The sequence below is a fragment of the Nycticebus coucang genome, chromosome 7 (genome assembly GCF_027406575.1).
Source record: "Nycticebus coucang isolate mNycCou1 chromosome 7, mNycCou1.pri, whole genome shotgun sequence".
Lineage (NCBI taxonomy): Eukaryota > Metazoa > Chordata > Mammalia > Primates > Lorisidae > Nycticebus > Nycticebus coucang.
This window is the reverse complement of record NC_069786.1, coordinates 54657747-54680402: the sequence shown is the minus strand read 5'-3', so window position 1 is coordinate 54680402 and position 22656 is coordinate 54657747. Positions and strand designations below refer to the sequence as shown.

General features: G+C 41.9%; 1 protein-coding gene across 7 annotated transcripts in view; it reads right to left on the bottom strand.

The window, feature by feature from the left end:
- Nucleotides 1-22656, bottom strand: part of TANC1 (tetratricopeptide repeat, ankyrin repeat and coiled-coil containing 1) — a 270909-nt gene that overhangs the window by 114343 nt on the left and 133910 nt on the right. For all 7 annotated transcript variants that reach the window (XM_053596909.1, XM_053596908.1, XM_053596910.1 and 4 more), the window contains one exon: nt 22333-22530. In XM_053596909.1, the coding sequence (XP_053452884.1) occupies nt 22333-22530 (198 nt within the window). The remainder of the gene's footprint in view (nt 1-22332; nt 22531-22656) is intronic.

Sequence of the window (22656 nt, the reverse complement as noted above, 5' to 3'; positions counted from 1 at the left end):
TGGAAAAATATTCCCTTAACTCTAAGCTACCACAGTCTACTTCCTACCCCATGGCACCTTTCTAGCAGGCAAGGCAAGCCATCATGCATTTCTGTTCCCTCGGCTGAATTCTAGAACCTTCCATGTGCTACCACAGTCCTTCTTCCCCCACACCATGTATACTGCTATCACCCCATACTTAAAATCAAGATGCGACCTCTAAGTCAAGAGTACACCCTGCAGTCATGGTCAGAGGGCTGGTGTGTCTGCCCACACACAAGTGGCTTCTAACAATCCCACAGGGTCCCACAACAGGCCTCACATGAGGCTGAGAGCCAGGGCAGAGCAAAGGCTGAGCTTGTGAGCTGGCAGCAACATCCTCCTCTGACCTCCTTGGTGATGGGCTCACACTTGCAAGCACGTGCTTTCTATTATCTGAAATACCTCTCGCAAACCTCAAAAGCAGTGGCAAAGCGGTATTTTGGGATTTAGCTGTTATCTTTTCAGAGTCTGAAAAGGATAAATTGTACTCACAGATGCCATAGGTAACTCGTGACATCATTGAGAGAAGCCAGATGAAGAGTCACAGACACAGGTCTCCTCACACCACACCTACTCCAGTCCCCACAGGACCCAGGCCATTGTGACTGCTGGGCAGCAAGTCTGACCTTCTATCAGGGTTCTACTGTCAGGACACAACAGAGGGGAGGGTGTCCACATTAAGCATGCTACTGTTCCGGTTGTGGCAGAAGTTTTCTTCTTGGTCAAAGCCACTACAATTTTACCTGACCTCCCTCTAAAATAGCTGAGCAAGATGAACAGGAGCTCCTGAATGTACACTGATTCATTACAACATAAGAGCAGCTCCTTCCTGACTTTTTTTTTAAGCCAACTATAACTGATCTCCAGCTTAGCACCTGCTAAAAGTCAACCAGGTCAAGCGCAAGGCCACATTAAATCATCCTCCTAACTCCCCCACCTCTACTGGTTCCGAAGAGGCCTCCAATGGATGTAAACATTCCAGGATACAACCTGCCCGAGTTCCCACACATAACTGGGGCCCCAGCATATTCCCGGACTAGTTCCCACACAGGCATAAGGATCTTAGCCATGAATGCCAAAACCTCTGAAAACCGCTCAGGGCAAAGAAGAATGAGACTATTAAAATAACGCCCCAATCTGCCCATACCAAAGAAAAACAGCTTCAGAAGTTCAGGGTCCCACGCTGCTCTATTTTCATACCTCAGCTATTAGACAATTTCAAATAATCCGGCAGGGGGTGGTGGTGAAGACATAGTGTCACAGTTAATATGGCAAAAGAAATAAGTACTGAGATGTTTATTAATGTTTTTACTTTTTATGTAAGCCGAGTTGTTTTTAAAGTCATAAAGTAGCATCTAAGGACTTTTAAAAAGTACTTTAGCTTCTATAATTACACATGGATCTAGAGTCACAGAACCCAACAAATTGTTCCTAGACTACAATACTCATTCAGCATTAACCACAAGGTGGAGCTGCTTCGATGCTAATTCCACACACATCCAGACGCTCAGCCCTGCTAGAGAAGTTTCTTCACCATCAAGGTAAAGTGTTTGCATCTGTTAGAAGGGTGAAGTCCAGAAATGCTTTTTCTTTAAGATTTGAGGTAACATACATATGTTAACAGTCTATATTAAGGACTTAAAGCACCGTGACAGCAATTCCCTGCCCCCACTTTAGGACTTACCTAACAGAACAGATTCAGTCCCTGTGAAGAGGCAACACTGGAACATCTACCTTTGGATCCATACTGATACGAATAAATGAGAAAGAACAGTCAGATCCCCTGTGCAGAAAAATTTCCAACAGTGTATACAGACACTGCCTGTTGAGGAAGTAGAGCCTAATTCCCCACCCCTTGTATGTGCTGTGCACATGGACTTTCTTCCACAGAGTACGGCATACTCCATGTAGGGACGCGCACACGTATACTTTCGTATACAGAAAGGGGAGGGACAGAAAAAGAGTAACTTTACGGTGGAGAAACCAGGCAACAACCACCCTGGTTAGGTGATGGAGATAAACATGAACAGTGATAAGTCATGTTGCTACTGTGTACATCAACACGGTGTGGCAAGAAGGCACTTTGACCTCCGTGGCTTCTGCCCCCCAAAATCTGTGACTCCATCCAAATGTAAGAAAATCACCCCACAAATCCCAGTAGAGGGTCATCCTACAAAGTATGTGCACCAGACCAGTATAACCTCAGAACTGTCACAGCCAAAAAGAACCTAAGGAGACATGACAACTAAAGGTAACGTGGTGTCCTGGATGGGGTCTTAGAACAGGAAAAGGACATTGGGTATGAACCAAAATATGAACAAAGGGCAGACTTCAGTGGGTGTGAAGACTGATTCATCAGCTGTGACAAATATCTCTGACTAATGTATGTTTGTAACAGGGGGAACTTAGGATGGGGTGTATGGGAACTCCATTAGTCTTTACAACTTCTCTATTAACCTATAGTTAATTTAAAAGAAAAAGTTTATTAAAAATAAAGTTCATCCGGGGCGGCGCCTGTGGCTCAAGGAGTAGGGCGCTGGTCCCATATGCCAGAGGTGGCAGGTTCAAACCCTACCCTGGCCAAAAACTGCAAAAATAATAAAAATAATAATAATAAAGTTCATCCAAGGCTTAAACGTAACCTAGCAATGTCTTCACACACATGAGGATCCCTTTGTGTTCTAGGTTGAAGTATTTTGATTGTGTTCCTGATAGTCCCTTGACATCTGTGACTGCTTTACAGAAGGTCATGTGAAGGGCAATGCTGGGCATGCAGGGTTTGATGGCTTCTGTACCATCTGTACCTTTTGAGGGTAATCTGATCTAAGGCTGCTTTTTGGAGTGGCCACGAAGTGAAGTGAAAATGACTGAGGCTTTAGAATCAAATGAAGGTTCAAATTCCAGCCAGCCATCAACTAGCTGTCTAACCTCCAGAGAAGTTATCTATCTAAATTCTTAGGGCTCTCTACTGTCAATGGAGCTGGTATTAAACTTCAGGGCAAAAGAGTTTGTTATGTGTCTAGCACATGGCAAATACTGAATAAACGCTGTTTCCCTTGTCCCTTTCCTTTCCTCTGAGGCACAAATCAGTTGGCAAGGTATGGTCCAGGGGCCACATTGCATCACTGAGTGTTTTTATAAATAAAATTTCACTGGAACACAGCCACAACCACTCACAGATGTGCTATCTACAGCTGCTTTTTGCTGTAACAACAGAGTCAAATAGTTGCAAAAGAGATTGAATAGTCCTCAAAACCTAAGATATTTACTGTCTGGCCCTTGATAAAAAAGTTTGCTTACTCTGCTCGAAAGTCATCAACTACCATATTTCCAAGGCTAACAAACACTTTTCCTTATCATACTTGACCTTCACAGCTTCTGCCTCAGAAGCACATCTTGAAATTCTTTCCTCCTCCTTTGAGACCACCAATGAGCCCAGGCTCTGCACTTCCAACTCCTTGGTGCTCTTCACAAACGAGGTTCCATGGAACATCCGAAGTTCAAGATATGCAAAGGTAAGCTATTTCACATTGCAGTTAATCACACCCACAACTACACCCGTGGTAGGCCAGAAACACCATTACTTAGAACCCTAGCTCCAACTGGGATTACCAGTCCACCTTCCAGAGCCTTAGAGCCTTTACCAAAAATACAGGAATAATCTCCACCTTGAAAATACAATAAACATCAAATTGGGAAAAAAGGTAAAGCCACGAGGTACAACCTATTTTGGAATCCAGATCCATCTAGAAAAACCAAGCTGGAGCTTAGCAAGTTTCCAAACTGGTCAAGAGTGAATTCAACAGCTCTCTGGACTGCTGATTAGAGCCTGAGACGGGGCCTAACAGGTCATTTATCCCAACGGCTACACAAATACTTCCCATATGTGCCATGATATAAAAATATCATGGGAAGCCCTTGCCCTGAGCCATTCTGCACTTTTCTTCCTTCCTTAATTCTCATACTAACATGTTGCTACACCTAAAGATTCTTCGTCTTGGCAGGGCAGGATGGCTCATGCCTATAATCCTAGCACTCTGGGAAGCCGAGCAGGGTGGATCATTTAAGCTCAGGAGTTCAAAATCAGTCTACCGGGAGCAACATAGTGAGACTCTGTCTCCAAAGGGGGGGAGGGGGGAAGAAAAGAAAAAGTAGCTGCGTGCCAAGGTGGGCACCTGTAAGTCCCAGCTACTCAGGAGGCTGAGGGAGTAGGATCACTTGAACCCAGGAATTTGAAGTTGCTGTCAGGTAGGCTGATGCCATGGCATTCTAGCCTGGGCAACAGAGTGAGACTCCGTCTCAGAGAAAAAAAAGAAATATTCTGGCTCCATGCCTGTAGCTCAAGTGGCTAAGGCGCCAGCAACATACAACAGAGCTGGCGGGTTCAAATCCAGCCCGGCCTGCCAAACATCAATGACAACTACAACCAAAAAATAGCCAGGTGTTGTGGCAGGTGCCTGTAGTCTCAGCTACTTGGGAGGCTGAGGCAGGAGAATCGCTTAAGCCCAGGAGTTGGAGGTTGCTATGAGCAGTGATGCCGCGGCACTCTACCCAGGGCGACAGCTTGAGGCTCTGTCTCAAAAAAAAAAAAAAAGATTCTTTTTCCTAAAGCTTTTTCAAATCAACCCACATACCTCACTCCACTCTCCTCTGCCACAGCAGGGATTTGCACCACAATACTTCATTTGAAATACAAGAGTCCCAACCATTCTCAACTCCAAGATGGCCGATATGCAAGTTAGCACCCTAAAACCCAAATCTATTTATTTCATCCCTCTGCTTAAAACAGTCAAAGGACAGCACTGCCAAAAGAAATCCTTCCTGGCTCTAGCTTTATTTTTACCCTCATCCCTGATGCCACCTACCCTACTATGCCATGTTAAGCTCCAGCCACTGCAGCCCACTCGCTCATGTTTCTGTGTACCCTCTGGATGTCATGTGGGGCTGTTCTGTCTCCTGTTCGCCACCAAAGTCCTAAGTCAGCCTTTACGTACTCTCTCTAACCTCACACATGGGAAGTCTCACCAGCCGCTGAAAGGGGCATCTCCCTCTTCTCCATAAGGTCACAGCACTTTGAAGACACCTCAATGCCTTCAGTGTTGTCATCTCTAAGCTGGGAGAGGTCCCCAAAGCATAGGGTCAAGTATTTATTTACTTTTATATCCACCTCATCTCTGTAGCTGCTCCTCAATAAACCCATAGAAAATAAATGTTTATGGAACAAAGTTACAGAGAGAAAGATGTAGGTAACTCTGAAACTGTTTGGAAAAATAAAGACCACCACCCAAAACAGTCACATCTTACCTACACAGTGTCCTCTTACTGTGAAAGGGACGCTGGAATAGCCTCTTGCCAACTTAGCTCCCAAAAAGTCCAGGAGAGAGAAAGAACTCTTAAGAGAACTACAGCATAAAAAGGAATTTCATAGGATTGAATGGCAGGTCTATTTTTAGGTCTCTAGGTAGTCTCCAAACATCCTTCCAGAAGGAACGCATTAGTGGGCATTCCCTCCAGCAGTGTAGAAGTGTGCCCTTTTCTCCACATCCACGCCAACATCTCTGGTTTTGGGATTTTGTTATGTGGGCTACTCTTACTGGGGTTAGGTGATATCTCAAAGTAGTTTTGATTTGCATTTCTCTGATGATTAAGGATGATGAGCTTTTTTTCATGTGTTTGTAGATTGTGCGTCTGTCTTCTTTAGAGAAGTTTCTCTTCAAGTCTCTTGCCCACCCTGAGATGGGATCACTTGTTCTTTTCTTGTTAATACACTTGAGTTTTCTGTGGATTCTGGTTATTAGACCTTTATGGGAGGTATAACCTGCAAATATTTTCTCCCATTCTGAGGGCTGTCTGCTTGCTTTACTTACTATGTTCTTGGCTGTGCAGAAGCTTTTTAGTTTGATCACGTCCCAGTAATGTATTTTTGATACTGCTTCAATTGCCTGGGGAGTCCTCCTCATAAACTATTCACCCAGGCCGATTCCTTCAAGAGTTCTCCCTGCACTTTCTTCAAGTATTTTTATAGTTTCCTGTCTTAAGTTTAAATCTTTTATCCAGTGAGAGTCTATCTTAGTTAATAGTGAAAGGTGTGGGTCCAGTTTCAGTCTTCTACAGGTTGCCAGCCGGTTCACCCAGCACCATTTGTTAAATAGGGAATCTTTTCCCCATTGAATGTTTTTAATTGGCTTGTCACAGATCAAATAATGGTAAGACCTGCCATTCAATCCTATAATTCCTTTACTAGGTTTATACCCAGAAGACCAAAAGTCACAATATAACAAAGACATCTGTACCAGAATGTTTATTGCAGCCCAATTCATAATAGCTAAGTCATGGAAGAAGCCCAGTGCCCATCAACCCACGAATGGACTACCAAACTGTGGTACATGTACACCATGGAATATTACGCACCCTTAAAGAAAGATGGAGACTTTACCTCATTCATGTTTACATCGATGGAACTGGAACATATTCTTCTTAGCAAAGTATCTCAGGAATGGAAGAAAAACTATCCAATGTACTCAGCCCTACTAGGAAGCTAATTTATAGCTTTTACATGAAGGCTATAACTCAACTATAGCATAAGAATATGGGGAAAGGGCCAAGGAAGGGGAAGGGAGCGGGGAAGTTAGGGTGGAGGGAGGGTAATTGGTGGGGCCACACCTACGGCACATCTTAGAATGGGTACAGGGGAAACCTACTAAATGCAGAGTACAAATGTCTACATACAATAACTAAGAAAATGCCATGAAAGCTACATTGAACAGTTTGATGAGAATATTTCAGATTGTATATGAAACCCATTGTACCCCTTGATTGCACTAATGTACACAGCTATGATTTAACAATAAAAAAACTAAATGAAATGGAAAAAAAAAAAGGAATTTCATTTTTAAAGGCCAAAGGGCATACAAACTAAGAATTTCCAGTTTGAAAGGAGGAAACAGGAAGTAAGCCACAAAAAATGATGAAGGGTGTCAAAAGTACAAATAAAAATGTGATTCTCTTAAAGCAACTTGATGGAAGTTTTGTGTTTCAGGACAAACATGTTGAACTAACTAGGTTGTCTTTACTTAACGCACAGAGATCTACTAGCAACAGTGGTCAGGAAGTCAAGATTTGGGGCTACATGTAAGATGTCTCCCCCCCTGAATTAAAAGGACCTATTATTTGTAATTGCTTATTAAAACATCATAAAAAATAAAGTATAAACCTAAAATCAAGTAAATATTACATCCTCGGAAAACTGTTTCATGGGCATTTCCTTGACCTGGCCTGCTGACATCATTTCTCCCTGAGAATCTTACAGGACTCAGGGGGTTGCTGTGAGGCTTCTCTTTCCAGCCAGGCCAGATCTGCCCTCACCTCAAGACAAGGCTCAGATGCTGGGTGGTTTTCCCACCTTTGCTCCCTAAATCTTTGGTGGCAGCTTTCTTCCTTGTGAATTGTTTCTCACGCCCCTCTGAAACTTGGTTACTGGTGATCTTTATTACTTTCCATAAAAGCTACATAAGGCCGAAAATAAATAAGCACGAGGCATTTGGCTGCAGGCAACATACACACTGTAAGAAATGAAAACTTAACAAAGTCTGGCAAGAGTAAGACCCTTCCCCACAAAACCTATAGACGGTCTGCTCATCCACAAAGCCATGCCCAGAATGTCCCAGCCCAAATCCAGATAAGAACAGTGTGAACAGTTTCATCAACATTTGCTAACCCAAGTCCAAACATCAATAGTAAGGTTGGTCTTAAAGGTCCTTGCGCTGAAGCGGCGATGCTGTCTGTCCTCCACGGCAGAGAGAAGGACTGAAGTCCAAAGAGGACAACACGGGAAACAGAACAACAGAAGGCAGGGGAAGGCGACCTGACCTCAGAGGTCAGGGCCAGTCTGATGTGACACGGCCACGGCAGAAGCGCTTCTCAAGCATGTTTACATTCTCTCTAACGCCCTCAAAGACCTATTTGGTAGACAATTTATTTTCACTTCCAGATGGGAAATCCAAGGATTAGAGACATTAGTCTAGAGAAACAGAGCTACTACGCACAGGAACTTGGGATTGAACCCAGGTCTGTCTTCCCACCGTACACAAAAAATTCTGCACAGGCAGAACTTTTCTGTTTAGGAGGCAGTAAGGGAAAAAGGAATAGTACATAGAAGTTCAAGTTCATTGAAAGTAGATAAGACCTCCTTAGATCTCATAACCTCTTTTTAAACATACCAGAGAATCTTTTTACATGTCTACATTCAGACGTGAACGTATATATACCAGTGCACAAATATTCAAAGCTTAGAGAGTATATGAATCTGCCCTAACAGAAACTGGATAATTAGGGGGGAAAAAAAGTTGTAAATTCTTTTATAGAACTATTTGCAATAAAGGAAATCCCTCCTGAAGTTTTCCTAAAAAGCTCACAGTCCACAATGAGCTTTCTGATTAACATAACAGGAGATTCCAGTCTGTGGACTGCTTCTCACATTCCTCTAAATTTCTGAAACTTGGTTGCTTGTCTTCTTACTGGTTGATTATCTATCACTTTTTTAAAAAGTTACAATAGTCCAGGCATATTGGCTCATGCCTATAACCCCAGCACTCTGGGAGGCTGAGGTGGGTAGATTGCTTGAGCTCAGGAGTTCAAGACCAGCCTGAACAAGAGTGAGACCCCATTCTCTACTAAAAACAGAAAAACTAGCTGGGCGTGACAGTGGGTACCTATAGTCCCAGCTACTTGGGAGGCTAAGGCAAGAGAACTGCTTGAGCCTAGGAGTTTACGGTTGCATGAGACTCAGTCTCAAATAAATAAATAAGCAAACAAATAGGAAGAAATGTGGCATAGTCGCAAAAGTCATCCTCTCAGCCAGGCTCAGAAGGTCCCTCCCTATACGCCCCCCCACAGGATGGGACTAGGGTGTACATAGCACGTGTTTCTTGTACAGTGTAGTGCAAGTACAAGCTGTCTACTTCATCTGTGCTCATCCAAATAAACGGCAATCTGTTTCAGTAGCAAAAGAAAAAGGCTGTGTCATCAAGAGACAGTATATGTTTGCATATGGCATTCATGAGCCACTTAAGGGTTGTTCAAAAGTGACCTAACAATGGCTTCTGCCTCAAGGGCTCACTTCATCCTTTACCTGTGTAAGGGACAACGGTTTGACTCCGCTCTTTTGCATGGCTTCACACAGTAAGCAACTGTGCAACTTCTACTCGAGTTTTGTTCTCACTTCTCGGAGAGCAAACCCTGGAGCACCGACTCGCCACCCGCTTCACCAACCACAGGCTCTCGTTCCACAGACAGCACACAGCAGCTTCACAATTACCGAGGCAGGGCACCATCCTTCCTTTTTGCTTTACCTAACTTTCTTTTTCTGCTAAGAACCATCACTTTCTTAGACTTTTCCACTCATGTTGGCTTCCTTTATAAGGCAATTTTATATACATACTATTTTAATCACTTCACACAAATCATGTACAAACCAAGAGAGGATGAATAACCCAAGTAGTTGGTGGCACAGCTGAAATTAGACCCCTCTGTGTTACGCAGCTTTCATGTCCTCTCGCGGGAAACAAAGCCTTGCAGGGGGGGCAGTGCTGTCTGCCAGAAAACACTGATCTGAGGCTGGAATCACACTGGAGGGCATCTGGCTGAGGATGAGGAATCCAGGGGGCTGATACTGCAGATCAATTGGTACAACCCACTCATGGCCTCAGAGTCAGATGAGAGGAGCTGAAGACGGGCTCCAAGGCAGAAAGTTACAGGGAAATCACTACCATGACAGCCACACTTCACAATCTCCATCTCATTTAGATTCCTCTTGCCCTATGTCTTAGTTCAGGCTGCTACAACCAAGACAGCATAGGCTGGATAGCTTAAACACATTTCACAAGGTTTGGACGCTGGGAAGTCGAAGGTCAAGACACCAGCAGACCCAGGGTCTTGACAAAGGTAAGTCAAAGATTGCTTACGTGCACATTGTACAACAGTACCTCCTTATCTGCAGAAGATTTATTCCAAGATTCCGTGAATGCCTAAGACCAAGGACAGTACTGAACTCTATACACACAATGCTTTTTCCTATATACACATCGCATACTTGTAGTAAATGGCTTGGTATTATTCATTTCAGAGAATCTTTTGCTGAAGTTTCCATATAGGATCAATGCTTTCTGGCACAACACATAGCCTGGAACATGTTTTCTGCTCCTGTCTTCAACCACAAATTTAATGCCTTGTCCATCTTTTCTAAGCCCTTGTCATGCACCATGGCTGTAACTTTTGCAGTTACAGCAAAACTAGCACACCTGACAAACTGCCTTTCCTTCTACACAATTTCACAGATAGAAGACTCGTTCTTACTATAGATCTTAGAAGCCTCAGCGGAAGATGACTTTTCTTTATTAAGTCAAAAACTTTCACCTTTTCACTTAAAGTAAGCACTTTACAGCTTCTCTTTGGCACCTCTGAGTTGCCAGCATCACTACTCGTGTGCTTTGGTGCTATTATCATGGAAAATAAGGGTTATTTGAACACACACACTGCAATATCATGGCAGTTAATGTGACAACCAAGACAGCTACTAAGTGACTAACGGGTGGGTAGTGTCTGTAGCATGGAAACCTGGACATGGGATGATTACTGTCCCAGGTGGGATGAGGTGAGATTTCAGCACACTACGCAGAACTGTGTGTAATTTAAAACCTATGGTTATTTCTGGAATTTCTCATTTAATATTTTTAGATCTAGGCTGACTTCAGGTAATAAACCTCAAAAAGCTACACTGTGGATAAGGAAGGATTACTGTACCCTCACTTGGCTAACGGTGAGCCCTGGCCTCTTTCTTTTCTTATATAAGGACACTAATTTCATCATGGGGGCTCTACCCTCATGACCTCATCTAAACCTAATTATCTCCCAAAGGCCCCATCTTCTAATATCATTCCATCAGAGGTCAGGGTTTCAACATATGCATTTGGGGAGACATGAACATTTAGTCCCAAACACCCAATAGGAGAAGCACCGTATTACCCCACCTCCCAGATGAGTAAACACCTGTAACTTGTGCAAGCACCTCAGGCTGGGAAGGGAACCCAGTTCCAACCTGCCCAGGATTGGGGTAGACAAGGACACACTGAATCTATCATCACGCTTCCTAACTCAGTAAGCTGAACCAGAATCCCACCAGTCCTGACCCAGGGTAGAAAATTTACTTCCTCTGGCTCTTTAAAAGGTCAGCTCGTTATCTGCACTAGGACTTACGGCCAATAAAGACCAAATTTTGTTGACAGTAGAAGTGTCAAGGAAATTCTATCTCTTTGGCAAGTATTTCCTAAATTATATATCTCAGAGCTCTGATACAGAAAAGGATTCCATGCATGATACCGTCAGCTACTCTAGACAGGTCTCTGCCCCGGGCAGGGCTTACTGGGTTCAGTGCTCCAGGCCCTAATAGAGAAGACTTTTCTGAGGGTACGTTTTCCTTTTGGGAGACACTCTAGTTCTTACTGGTCTCTCTCTGCTAAAATCACCGTGTATGATCACCTTAGCTTCCCAACTCCAGGAAACAAAGGCTTTGCACACCTTGTCCTCTGCCAGGAGCGCGGCCAGCCAGCCCTGCCGAGAGACGCAGATGCACGTGGATGCGCAGTTGTCTCACAACAGATCTGAGGATTCAAGCTGGATTATCGGTTTCTCCTTCCTGTTTATTTCTACTTTACGCTAACATTCACGGATGCTAGATACAGCTAGAATAGACTCCACAGGCTTCTGTGACTTCTGTGTTTCTCAGTAAACCAGAAATAATCAAGCAGATTCCTACCAACACTGCCCTGCCCCCATCTGTTTTCTTTGAGGTTAAAAACATTCATTTCTGAGCATGGCACTGGGCTTGCTCCAGCCACCATCTGACACCACCACAGGGTGCAGCTGACACTGCTGTTAAGTATGACGGGATAAAACCTCCAGTCACCATTAACTGCAGGCGGTGGGAAACAGGCAGCAAAAATGCCAAAAGCCTAAGAAAATGGGAAAGAGAGACAGCAGCACAGGAAAGCAAGGATGAGAGGCTGAGGACAAACCCAATTTAAAACATACCCCCTTTTGCTCGCTGCCAGATGACAGCCAAACTCCTAGAAAGAGGTTGGACCTTAAAGCATCACTTCTCACTAGATATGGGGAAAGCTAAGTTGGCTAGCTTTATAAATGTACGGTACTGTTACATTTAAATTGCTTTTGTGTGGGCAGCGCCTGTGGCTCAAGGAGTAGGGTGCTGGCCCCATAGGTTGGAGGTGGTGGGTTCAAACCCGGCCCCAGCCAAAATCTGCAAAAATAAATAAATAAATAAATTGCTTACGTGCACATTAGTGTTTTCCACCAATCACATGGAGCTGATGAACACAAAATACAAAACCCCTATTCATTTTAATAGGTACTTACCTGTGCCCCATCACCAGGATAAAGGCAGTGATTGGATCCTGAAGAAATGATAAGATTCGGTTTTCAGGGCTCCCAAGGGGAAACAGACGAGACTCAAAGATAAGACTTCTGTCCTTAAGGAGCTCATAAAATGTCAGAGCAGAGAAGTGCAACAAAAGGTTATGCAGAGGGAAGAGGAAACACAATGCTACAGGTGTTTGGAGCAAGAAGAGGTTACTTCTCACCTAGGGAAAAGGAGAGACATAAAGGAAGGCTGAATGAAGCAAGAGGTGCAAGCTGCCCCTGCAGTAAACTCTGTGGGAGAACGTTCTGACCCAGGACGTGGGAGAGGGTGGGGTGGGACAGCAGGTCAGAACTCCTGTGCTCATCAGGAAAGGGACTGCACTTATGAAAAGCCACTGCACTCCAGCCTGGGCAACATGAGACCCGGCTCTTAAAAAAAAAGACCATTCAATGGGGAAAGAATACCTTTTCAATAAATGGTGCATAGAAATGTAACATGGTATAAAAAGTCCCTACTTCGGGCAGCGCCCGTGGCTCAGTGAGTAGGGTGCCAGCCCCATCTACTGACGGTGGCAGGTTTGAATCCAGCCACGGCCAAACTGCAACAAAAAGAAAATAATAGTCAGGCGTTGTGACAGGTGCCTGTAGTCCTAGCTACTCGGGAGGCTGAGGTAAGAGAATCGCCTAAGCCCAAGATGCCACGGCACTCTACCAAGGGTGACAAAGTGAGACTCTGTCTCTTTAAAAAAAAAAAAAAGTCCCTACTTCATAAAAAAATTAACTCAAAAGGGACCAAAGACCTAAATGTAAAATCAAACTCTAAAACTCTTAGGAGAATGGGTGTATAACTTTGTGACCTTGGTTTAGACAACAGTTATGTAGACGTGACATTAAAGGAATATAAATTATTAATAAAAAAATTGAACTATATAAAAACTAAACACTTTAATGACCACGCACGGTGGCTCACACCTATAATCTTAGCACTCCGGGGGGCTAAGGCAGGAAGATACCTTCAGCTCAGGAGTTTGAGACCAGCCTGAGCAATAGTGAGACCCTGTTTCTACTAAAATAGAAAAATTAGCCAGGCATTGTGGTATGCTCCTGTAGTCCCAGCTACTTGGGAGGCTGGCTGATGCAGAAGTCTAAGGTTGCTATAAGCTAGGCTTATGCCATGGCACTCTAGCCTGGGCACCAGAGTCAGACTCTGTCTCAAAAAAAAAAATTAAACACTTTTGAGCTTAAAACAATACAATCAAGAAAGTGAAAAAGACAGGCCAGGCATGGTGGCTGGCACCTGTAACCCTAGCACGCAGAAGGCCTCAAGGGGGTGGATTTCTTGAGCTCAGGATTTCTGAATGAGAGTGAGACCCCATCTCTAAACATAGCCAGGTGTTGTGGCAGGTGCCTGTAGTCCCAGCTATCTGGGAAGCTAAGGCAGGAGACTCACTTGAGCCCAAGAGTTTAAGGTTGCTGTGGGCTGTGATGCTAGGCATTCTACCCAGTGTGACAAAGTAAAACTCTGACTCAAAAAAAACAAAAAGAAAAAAAGAAAAGAAAATGAAAAAGACAAACTTCAGAATGGAAGACAACATCTGTAAGTTCCTTATCTAATAAGGAACTTACATCCAGAATAAAGAACTCTCAAAGTTTAATAAACCCCTAACTTAGGGTTAGGGTGCACATGCACCAGGACAGCTATAAACAAAAAGACAGACAATGAAAAGTGTTGGTCAGATTATGGAGAAACTGGAAAACTTACACTCAACCGGTAGTAATGTAAAATGCTATAGCCGCTTTAAAAAATAATCTGTTAGTACCTTACCAAGTTAATCAGAGTTACCATATAATTCAGCAATTTCACTAGCAGGTATATACCCAAATAAAAATGAAAACATGTCCATACAAAAAATGCATACACAAATGTTGGTAACAGCATTGTTCATAATAGCCTAAAGTAGAAACAAACTAAGGGTCCATCGACTGAAGAACATATATACAAACTGTGTATACAGGCAATAATATATTATTTGGTAATAAAACAAAATGAAGTACTGATAAATTCCAACCGACAAACCTAGAATACATTACGTTCGTAATAGAGGCCTGTCACAGAAGGCCACATGATTCCTTTCACACTGAATGCTCAGAATAGGCAGACCCAGAGAGAGAGAAGGTAGCTTAGTGGTTGCTGAGGGCGAGGAAGTAAAGAGTAAGGATAGGGAGGAATGTGGAATACTAATGAGTATGGGGTTTTTGCAATTTTTTTTTTTTTAGGTGAGATTAAAATGTTCTAAAATTAAGACTGTGGTGATGGTTGTGCAACTCTGTAAATATGCTTAAAACAACATTGAACTGTAAACTTCAAATGGGTAAATTATATGATACGGAAATTATATCTCAATAAAGCTGTTTTTTAAAAATGCAATGGGATAAATCATGATGGAAAAACAAAAATTTGACTTAAGAAAATGAAAAACTTCTGTGAGTCATAAAACATTACAACCCAATTAAATAGAAAATGATGAACCAGGAAAAAAAAAATTTCATAACAGACATGCAGACAGCCTTAAAATAAACAACAACAAAGCTATGATAATTAAGAAATATATATTGTCCCAGCAGAATAAAGGACAACTATCACAAAAATTCCCAGAAGAAAAAATGACAAATGGCCAGTAACTCTATAATTCACCTTCAATATTCATCAAATAATTTTTGATCTAGTATTTCCACTTTTATAGTCTGATGACAACTTCAGAGATGCCTTCAAATGTTAAGACATAAAACTCTTAAGAAAACTGAGAACCTCTTCCCTACCCAATGGGAGGGGGATGGACAAATGCATTACTGTTGTTCATGTACTACAAAAACAAAGCAGGAAAGACCATCAAAGGTGGTTGTCTCTAGGGAATATAGAGGAAATCAAGATGTATTGTATGATTACTCTGTACATTTCTGCATTTTAGTCCTCAAATATTTCTAAAATTTAGAAAATGAGGTATATATATACTTACCCTCACTGAAAAGGAATTATGTGAGATAATAACATATTCTTTTAGCAGTGATTCACTGGGAGGCCTTTTTAAAATCCCAATGCCCAGACCATACTTCTTATGCATTAAATCAGAAACCCAGGCATTAGTACTCTCTCTCTCTCTCTGTTTTTTTTTTTTTTTTTTTTTTTTTAGAGACAGAGTCTCACTTTATCGCCCTTGGTAGAGTGCCATGCTATCACAGCTCAGCAACCTCCAACTCCTGGGCTTAGGCAATTCTCTTGCTTTGGCCTCCCTGTACGTGCCCGCCACAACACCCAGCTATTTTTGGTTGTTGTTGTTGTTGCAGTTTGGCCAGGGCTGGGTTTGAACCCGCCACCCTCGGTATAGGGGGCTGGTGCCCCACCCACTGAGCCACAGACACCACCCACATTAGTACTCTTAAAAAATATATTTCCAGGGTATAGCCAAATTGTCTATGGGTGAAGTAGGACTCCTCAGCAAGGAAAATAAATGAACCCAAATGTGTTAAGGCTCAAAGGAGAGCAAAGAGCACACACCAGGCCATGTGTGAATACGTGTTTTAAGCAGAACAATAGAAAATGGGTGCGCGTGTGTCTTTTTCACCGAAGGTAGTAAAGCACAGGCCATCTACTCCTACTCCTAAGAGGAGGCTATCCCATAACAAGTTTCCAGGAGGAAACAACGTCCTTCTAGTCACCACAGGAGGAGGATCTATCCTTGCTGAAGGTCAGATGCCTGACTGTGGTCCCAACCATTCAGAAGTGAAAGCAAGAACTAGAACCAGATGCTTCTACAAGAAGTAGGCCTATGTATTTCCTGCATATTTCCTGCGCTGTTCTCCAGGGCCCGAGGAGCAGCCTCACAGATGCATGAGTGCACAACTCTAAGCCTATGTCCACTCCCGCCCGTGAAACCAGAACACAAGGCCATTTACTTACTCACAGCTCACGTGTCAACAATGTACAGACAGAACATCGACACAGTCTGGCATGAGAGAACGTGCTGGGAGACAGAGCGGGAAAGTTGAGCTCTACCAATAACTTGCACAAAAGTGGGGCAAGTTCAGTAATAACTGAGAGGTCTTTGCTTCCACATCTGCAAAGGGGCCTGGACAGGATGTACTCTGGAGGCCTTTCCAATTCCAACATGCCTAGATCCTCTGTGATCTCTAAGATCCTCATCACGTAGCTAAAACTGGAAGCCAGCTGAGTGTTTTTTCTGACCATGAACTTGATCTGACTCAGCTGTGATAATTCCCCTGACACAGTATTGTGGAAAGAACGAAAATGGAAATTGAGAAGTGCAGACAGAAGGGAAGTTCAAAAGGCGGCGGCTACAGAACTACTTCTCCCAGTCTTTCCTTAAAGTTTGCAGTAGTCCACAGATAGGCCTGACAAAGCACTATCCATCTAGATTCTTCCCAGAAGATGTTAACTTCAAAAAGAAGCCTCTCAAAGAATGATGGAGGGAATGTGAAATCAATACAGCCTTTCTGGAAAGCAACTGGGCAATATATATCAAGATTCTTTAGAAACGCAGGCCTCTTAATGCAATAATTCCACTGCTGGGAATCTGTTGCCCTTGAGGAGATACCAGAGATTCATATCAGGAGTTCTGGACACAGAAGCATCACAGTGTGAATGTAATTACTACTGAACTGTACACTTAAGAATGGTTAAGACGGTAGAATTTAAGTCATATGTATTTAATCACTATTTAAAAACTCAAATCAGAAATTTAATAGCAAGAACTAAATATCTTGGCTCATGCCACCAACATTTAAAAATAAAAAATAGGCTCAGTGTCTATAGCTCAATGGGTAGGGCACTGGCCATATACACCGAGGCTGGCAGGCTCAAGACGGGCCTGGAGCTGCTAAACAACAATGACAACTACAACAAAAAAATAGACAGGCATTGTGGTGGGCACCTGTAGTCCCAGCTACTTGGGAGGCTGAGGTAAAAGAATCGCTTAAGCCCTAGAGTTTGGGGTTGCTGTGAGTTGTGATGCCACAGCACTCTACCAAGGGCAATTTTATAGTGAGACTCTATCTCAATAAATAAATAAATATAAATAAAAAATAAAATTAGCAGTTTAAAAAATCAATTACAGAACATTGAAACAATGGACAATAAGTATCAAGTTTTTCAAGGTGGAAATTGCTTAATATTAAGTGAAAAAATGTATTTTTATATAATATAAAGTGAAAAAAGGCAAAGCCCCAAAGGTTATATAAATGTGGTCTCAGATTTAGGTGGAAATTTTTTTTAAGACTATTAAAACGTTCAAAATATTGACAATTATTCTCTCAATGGTGGGATTTCCAAATTTTCTATAAGAAATATTCTTATGGCTTGGCACCTGTAGTTGAGTGCTTAGGGTGGCAGCTGCATATACCAAGGTAGGCAGGTTCAAACCCATCCCGGGCCAGCTAAACAACAATGACAACTGCAACAAAAAAATAGCCAGGCACTGTGGCTGGCACCTGTAGTCCCAGCTACTTGGGAGGCTGAGGCAAGAGAGTCACTTAAGCCCAAGAATTTGAGGTTGCTGTGAGCTGCAATGCCACAGCCCTCTACCAAGGGCGGTATAGTGAGACTCTGTCTCAAAAAAAAAAAAAAAGAAAGAAAGAAATATTCTTATGAATTAGGAGTTGTCTTGTGTCTTGTCTCTCGTGAGCTCCCTGGCAGATACCCTGGCCTGCGGTGATGATGCCGGGCATTAGAGAAACAGCAGGACTTCCGCTTCACAGACAGACAGCTTGGAGGTTTTTCTCCTTAAAGAAACAGAGTCGGAGGAGTCTTCAAAACCTCTACAGCCAACAGGCCAACTGGGAGACAGAACCAGAACCAGCAGAAGTGGAAATGGCAGCACGTCCGTTGTCTCCACATGAAAGACTTCAACAGAACAGGTCACCTGCCCACCCAAGGGTCACCATGTGCTGTTGTATCCACAACAGTATTACAAAGGGTGACTTCTCACTCATGCACCACCTTTCAGTTAATGAAAGATAGATAATGGGCTCAAAGTGATCTGGCCAAAGAAATGCTAATACTGTATAAAGTAACCAATGATAATGATATTACTAATAAACCACAGGAAATGGGCTCTTTTCTTCTCTGGAAGACAAAAGGATACTTTACAAATATTGATCAATTCTTAATCCAAAAAGACTTGCAAAAGCCACAGAACTATATGTACTTTAATGGATGCAGGCCCTTGTTTTCATTATCAGAAAATGTATTTCCATTTGAAAAACCCCCAAATTTTGAGACAACACTCAGAAGGTGGAATCTTCCGACTATTTAAAAAATTAAAGAAGTAAATGAAGACAGCAGAAGAACAAATAAAAATAATACCTCTCAATATGCATATAATCCAAGAAAATCATGTAAAATGCAGGGTCATACTGTTGCACGATTAATGAAATTATCTCTGACCCACAGTTCCCAAGATCAAGGAGGTAAGCACCAATTAAATTATATTAAATTAAATTGTATTAAATACAATTAAATTGTATTAAATTTATTAATATTAAATTTATTAAATTTATTAATAAATTAATTGTATTAAATTAAATTGTATTAAATACAATTAAATTGTATTTAATACAATTTTTTAAAAAAAATTAATACAAGCTGTGTTGTTCAGAGTGCCTTACTGTAAGGGTTTATAGTGTTTAACCCTTGCTAGTGTAATAGTTTCAGTCAGTCTCTGACAGTTTCTTGATCAACACCAATTAATGAAGAGTTTCCACACAAACAGGTAAAACAGGTTCCCTACCAGAGTCAGATCTGGAGTCTGAATAACAGGACCCTAGAGCCCAGCCCACTGGGGTGGAAGGATGGGAGGTGGGAAGTGGCTCCATATCCCTGGGTGCTGCAGACACACTATATTTACTCTATCCTTAGCAGCAACAGTGCTAGCTTTTTAAATAGATGAATATTTTTAAATCCAGGCACGTTCACAACCATATGTCAACTTTTTTTTTAAACAGGTAGGTAGAACATTAGGGCTGTGGAGATGTTCCCAATAATATGGTCTAAGCAGAAACTTGGGTTAAGACACTATGAAAAAAATATTGTCCATGGTTTGATATATTCTGAATCTGCCATTTTTAAGCAGCATCTTTGCCATTAATCTTTACAGATTAAAAATACCAAGACCATGAAGCCAAATCACCACTAATTTGCTGCACAAATTTGAAGTACTGCTCTGTTAGAGCTATATCTGCTTATTTAATTACCATTTGGACCAAAAACACCCAATGCAGAGAATATGTTCTTTAATCCACTAAAAGGCTGAATATTGCAGAATTACTAATTTCTTTCTACTCATAAGGCCTTGCAAAGAATTTAGCAGAAACAGTTCATTCCTATGGTGCAAAACTTAAATATCCTAATACAACCAAAGGAAGGGAAGAGAAGGGAAGGGGGAAAGGTGGAGGGGAAGGGAAGGGGAAGAAAAGGGAAAGGGCGAAGGGAAGGGAAGGGGAAAGGATGGGAAGAGAGGAAAGGGAAACTAATCAGTGAAACTTTGTAAAACACAAAAGGCAGACTTTACTCAGGCCGTCTTAATAAGTACAGGGACCACTGCAATGGGATTTTGCAGTAGGGGAGAGAGATTGGGGTCAACTCTGAACACACCATGGGCAAGTGGGAATTTATAGCCAAAGAGCAGAGCAGGGTGGGGGGTCAGTGGATGAAAAATTACTAAGAAGAAAATACGGAGGGTATTCTTGCTAAAGACAGGCTATGGTGAGAAGACTTTACCTAGAAGATGTGAGGATAAGAACTCTCGAGATTTGAAGCTGGGGGTTCTTGCTTAAACTGACTTAGCAGATTCCTTTGCTAAAACTAGACTTTACAAAGAAGTACATAGATAGACCCTAACAGGGGTCCTCAAACTTTTTAAACAGGGGGCCAGTTCACTGTCCCTCACACCGTTGGGAGGGCCGGACTATAGTTTAAAAAAAAAAAAACTATGAACAAATTCCTATGCACACTGCACATATCTTATTTTGAAATAAAAAAACAAAATGGGAACAAAAACAATCACACTGCCTCATATGGTCCGTGGGCCGCAGTTTGAGGACCCCTGCCTTAGGAGAAGGTTCAGGAACCTGACTAAAGGGTGGCCAAAGTATTTTAGTAAATATATACATTAATTCAGGGAATAAGGACAAATGATATGGTTGAGACAGAATAAAGAAAAAGTATAACCCTATGCATAACCTTCACAAAGGTAATTCCAATCAGGATAAGGCAGCAAGACAGGCAGTGTGGGAACTATGGTTTGAAGGACGGAAAGAAATCTGACAAAGAGATATAACCATGGGGGAGGGAAAGGGAGGAAGGAAGGACATTCCAGGAATTTCCCCAAATACTGATAAATGGGTCACATTCCTTGGCATAGGAAATCACTTCATACCAAAAAGGTTTCAAGTTCCAGTTAATGACTGGATTGTAAGTGAGGTTGTCCAAAATAAGAAAATTCTAGAACAATAAAAGATTTTGGACATCCACCAATTCACCGTGCTATTTCTAACATTCAAAGCCTCAAGGTTTGCCCTCTTAATTTTACTCACACATAAACTTCATCTACCCTGAGAATGATTCAGAAATAATGCATATGTCATCTCAAGTAGTAAAAATATTTAGGAAACCAGAAAAAGATACCAATTACACACAGCTCCAAGGGCAAATTTTGGATGAATTACATATATGTTTACATATAATTGAGAAGAACCTTTGCACTGGCCCATAATCCTGCCTTTTCTATTAAAAAAAAAAAAATTCAGCAAACCTTAAAGAACATCAAAGAAATTTTATGATTCCAGTTGTAAGCATTTTGGAAAGGCTTTCCTCACATGTGAATCAGACTCTCAAAGTAATTTTTGGTTTTTCAGGGAATGGTGAGTATAAAGTAGGTAACGATGAGGGAAGCCAAAATACCATATACAAGGAATCCCTAAGTCTCTTGCTCCCATCTTATTACAAGTCTGAGTTTTCATAAAAAATAGCTGTTCAGATGCTGGATGGGATAATCGAATCAAGTAAAAATATATCAGTGTATAATATTTGGTAGTAATAAACACTTGTCAGGTGACACTTGCCTACATCCACACCTTTTAAAGGCACCACGTATGAGGTTAGACTATACTCACATATGGCTAAACAATGGGGATATATTCTGAGAAATGCCTCATTAGGCCATTTCATTGTGTGAGTATCACAGAGTGTACTTACACAAACTTACCGGTTACAGCCTACTACACAGGTAGGCTACAAATCCCTTCAGTATGTTACTGTACTGAAAACTGCAGACAACTGTAACACAGTAGTATTTGTTTATTTAAACATAGAATCAGTACAGTAAAAACACTGTATTATAATCTTACGAGAACACCTACATACTTGTGGTCCATTATTGACCCAAAGAAATGACATTATTCAGTGCATGACTGTAATTCATCAGCTAAAAACAGTAAAACTGATGATGAAAACTAGTACTGAAAACAGTTTTTGGCCAGGACCGAGTTTAAACCACATCCAGTATATGGGGCCGGTGCCCTACTCCTTTGAGTCACAGGCACCACCCTGATAACAAGATCTTGAATCTGTGTAAAAGTCTAGCCTGTACAGTCCAGATGGTTTATGTAGAAGTTGAACTAAAGGGACAAGTCCATTGAAACCATGCTTTTTTTCTTAAAGAAAAAAAGACTTCCTTCTTGTAAAAGTTATACTAACAAAGAAAAAGCATTCTCCCAGAAGATTTCTTAGGGACATTAGTTCTGTTTAATTTAGTACATCATGTAACCAAGGCAGCTCACGTGGATACTGTTTTGTTGCCTGTTTACCTGGGGATTTTTTGTTTGATCTTGATTGCACCAAGTGAGACTGTCGAGGCAGCAAAGGTGATGAAGGCAGAGACATCGAGACACCTTTGGCCAAGCTCACCCTGTAGGTGTCCTCTGCTACAGGAAGACTGCTCAAAGAAGAGTCACCAGCACGGCCAGGGGGCAGGACTGGAGAAGTCTCTGGACCAAAGTCACCTCCTGGAGTAGAGAGAGAAAACACCTCAGGTTAGACCGTCCGTTAGAAACAGACACACATTTAATTATTAAGAGCTACATTCTTAGGTTATAATTCTCATATACCAGATTGGTGCTATTGTTTTTTAA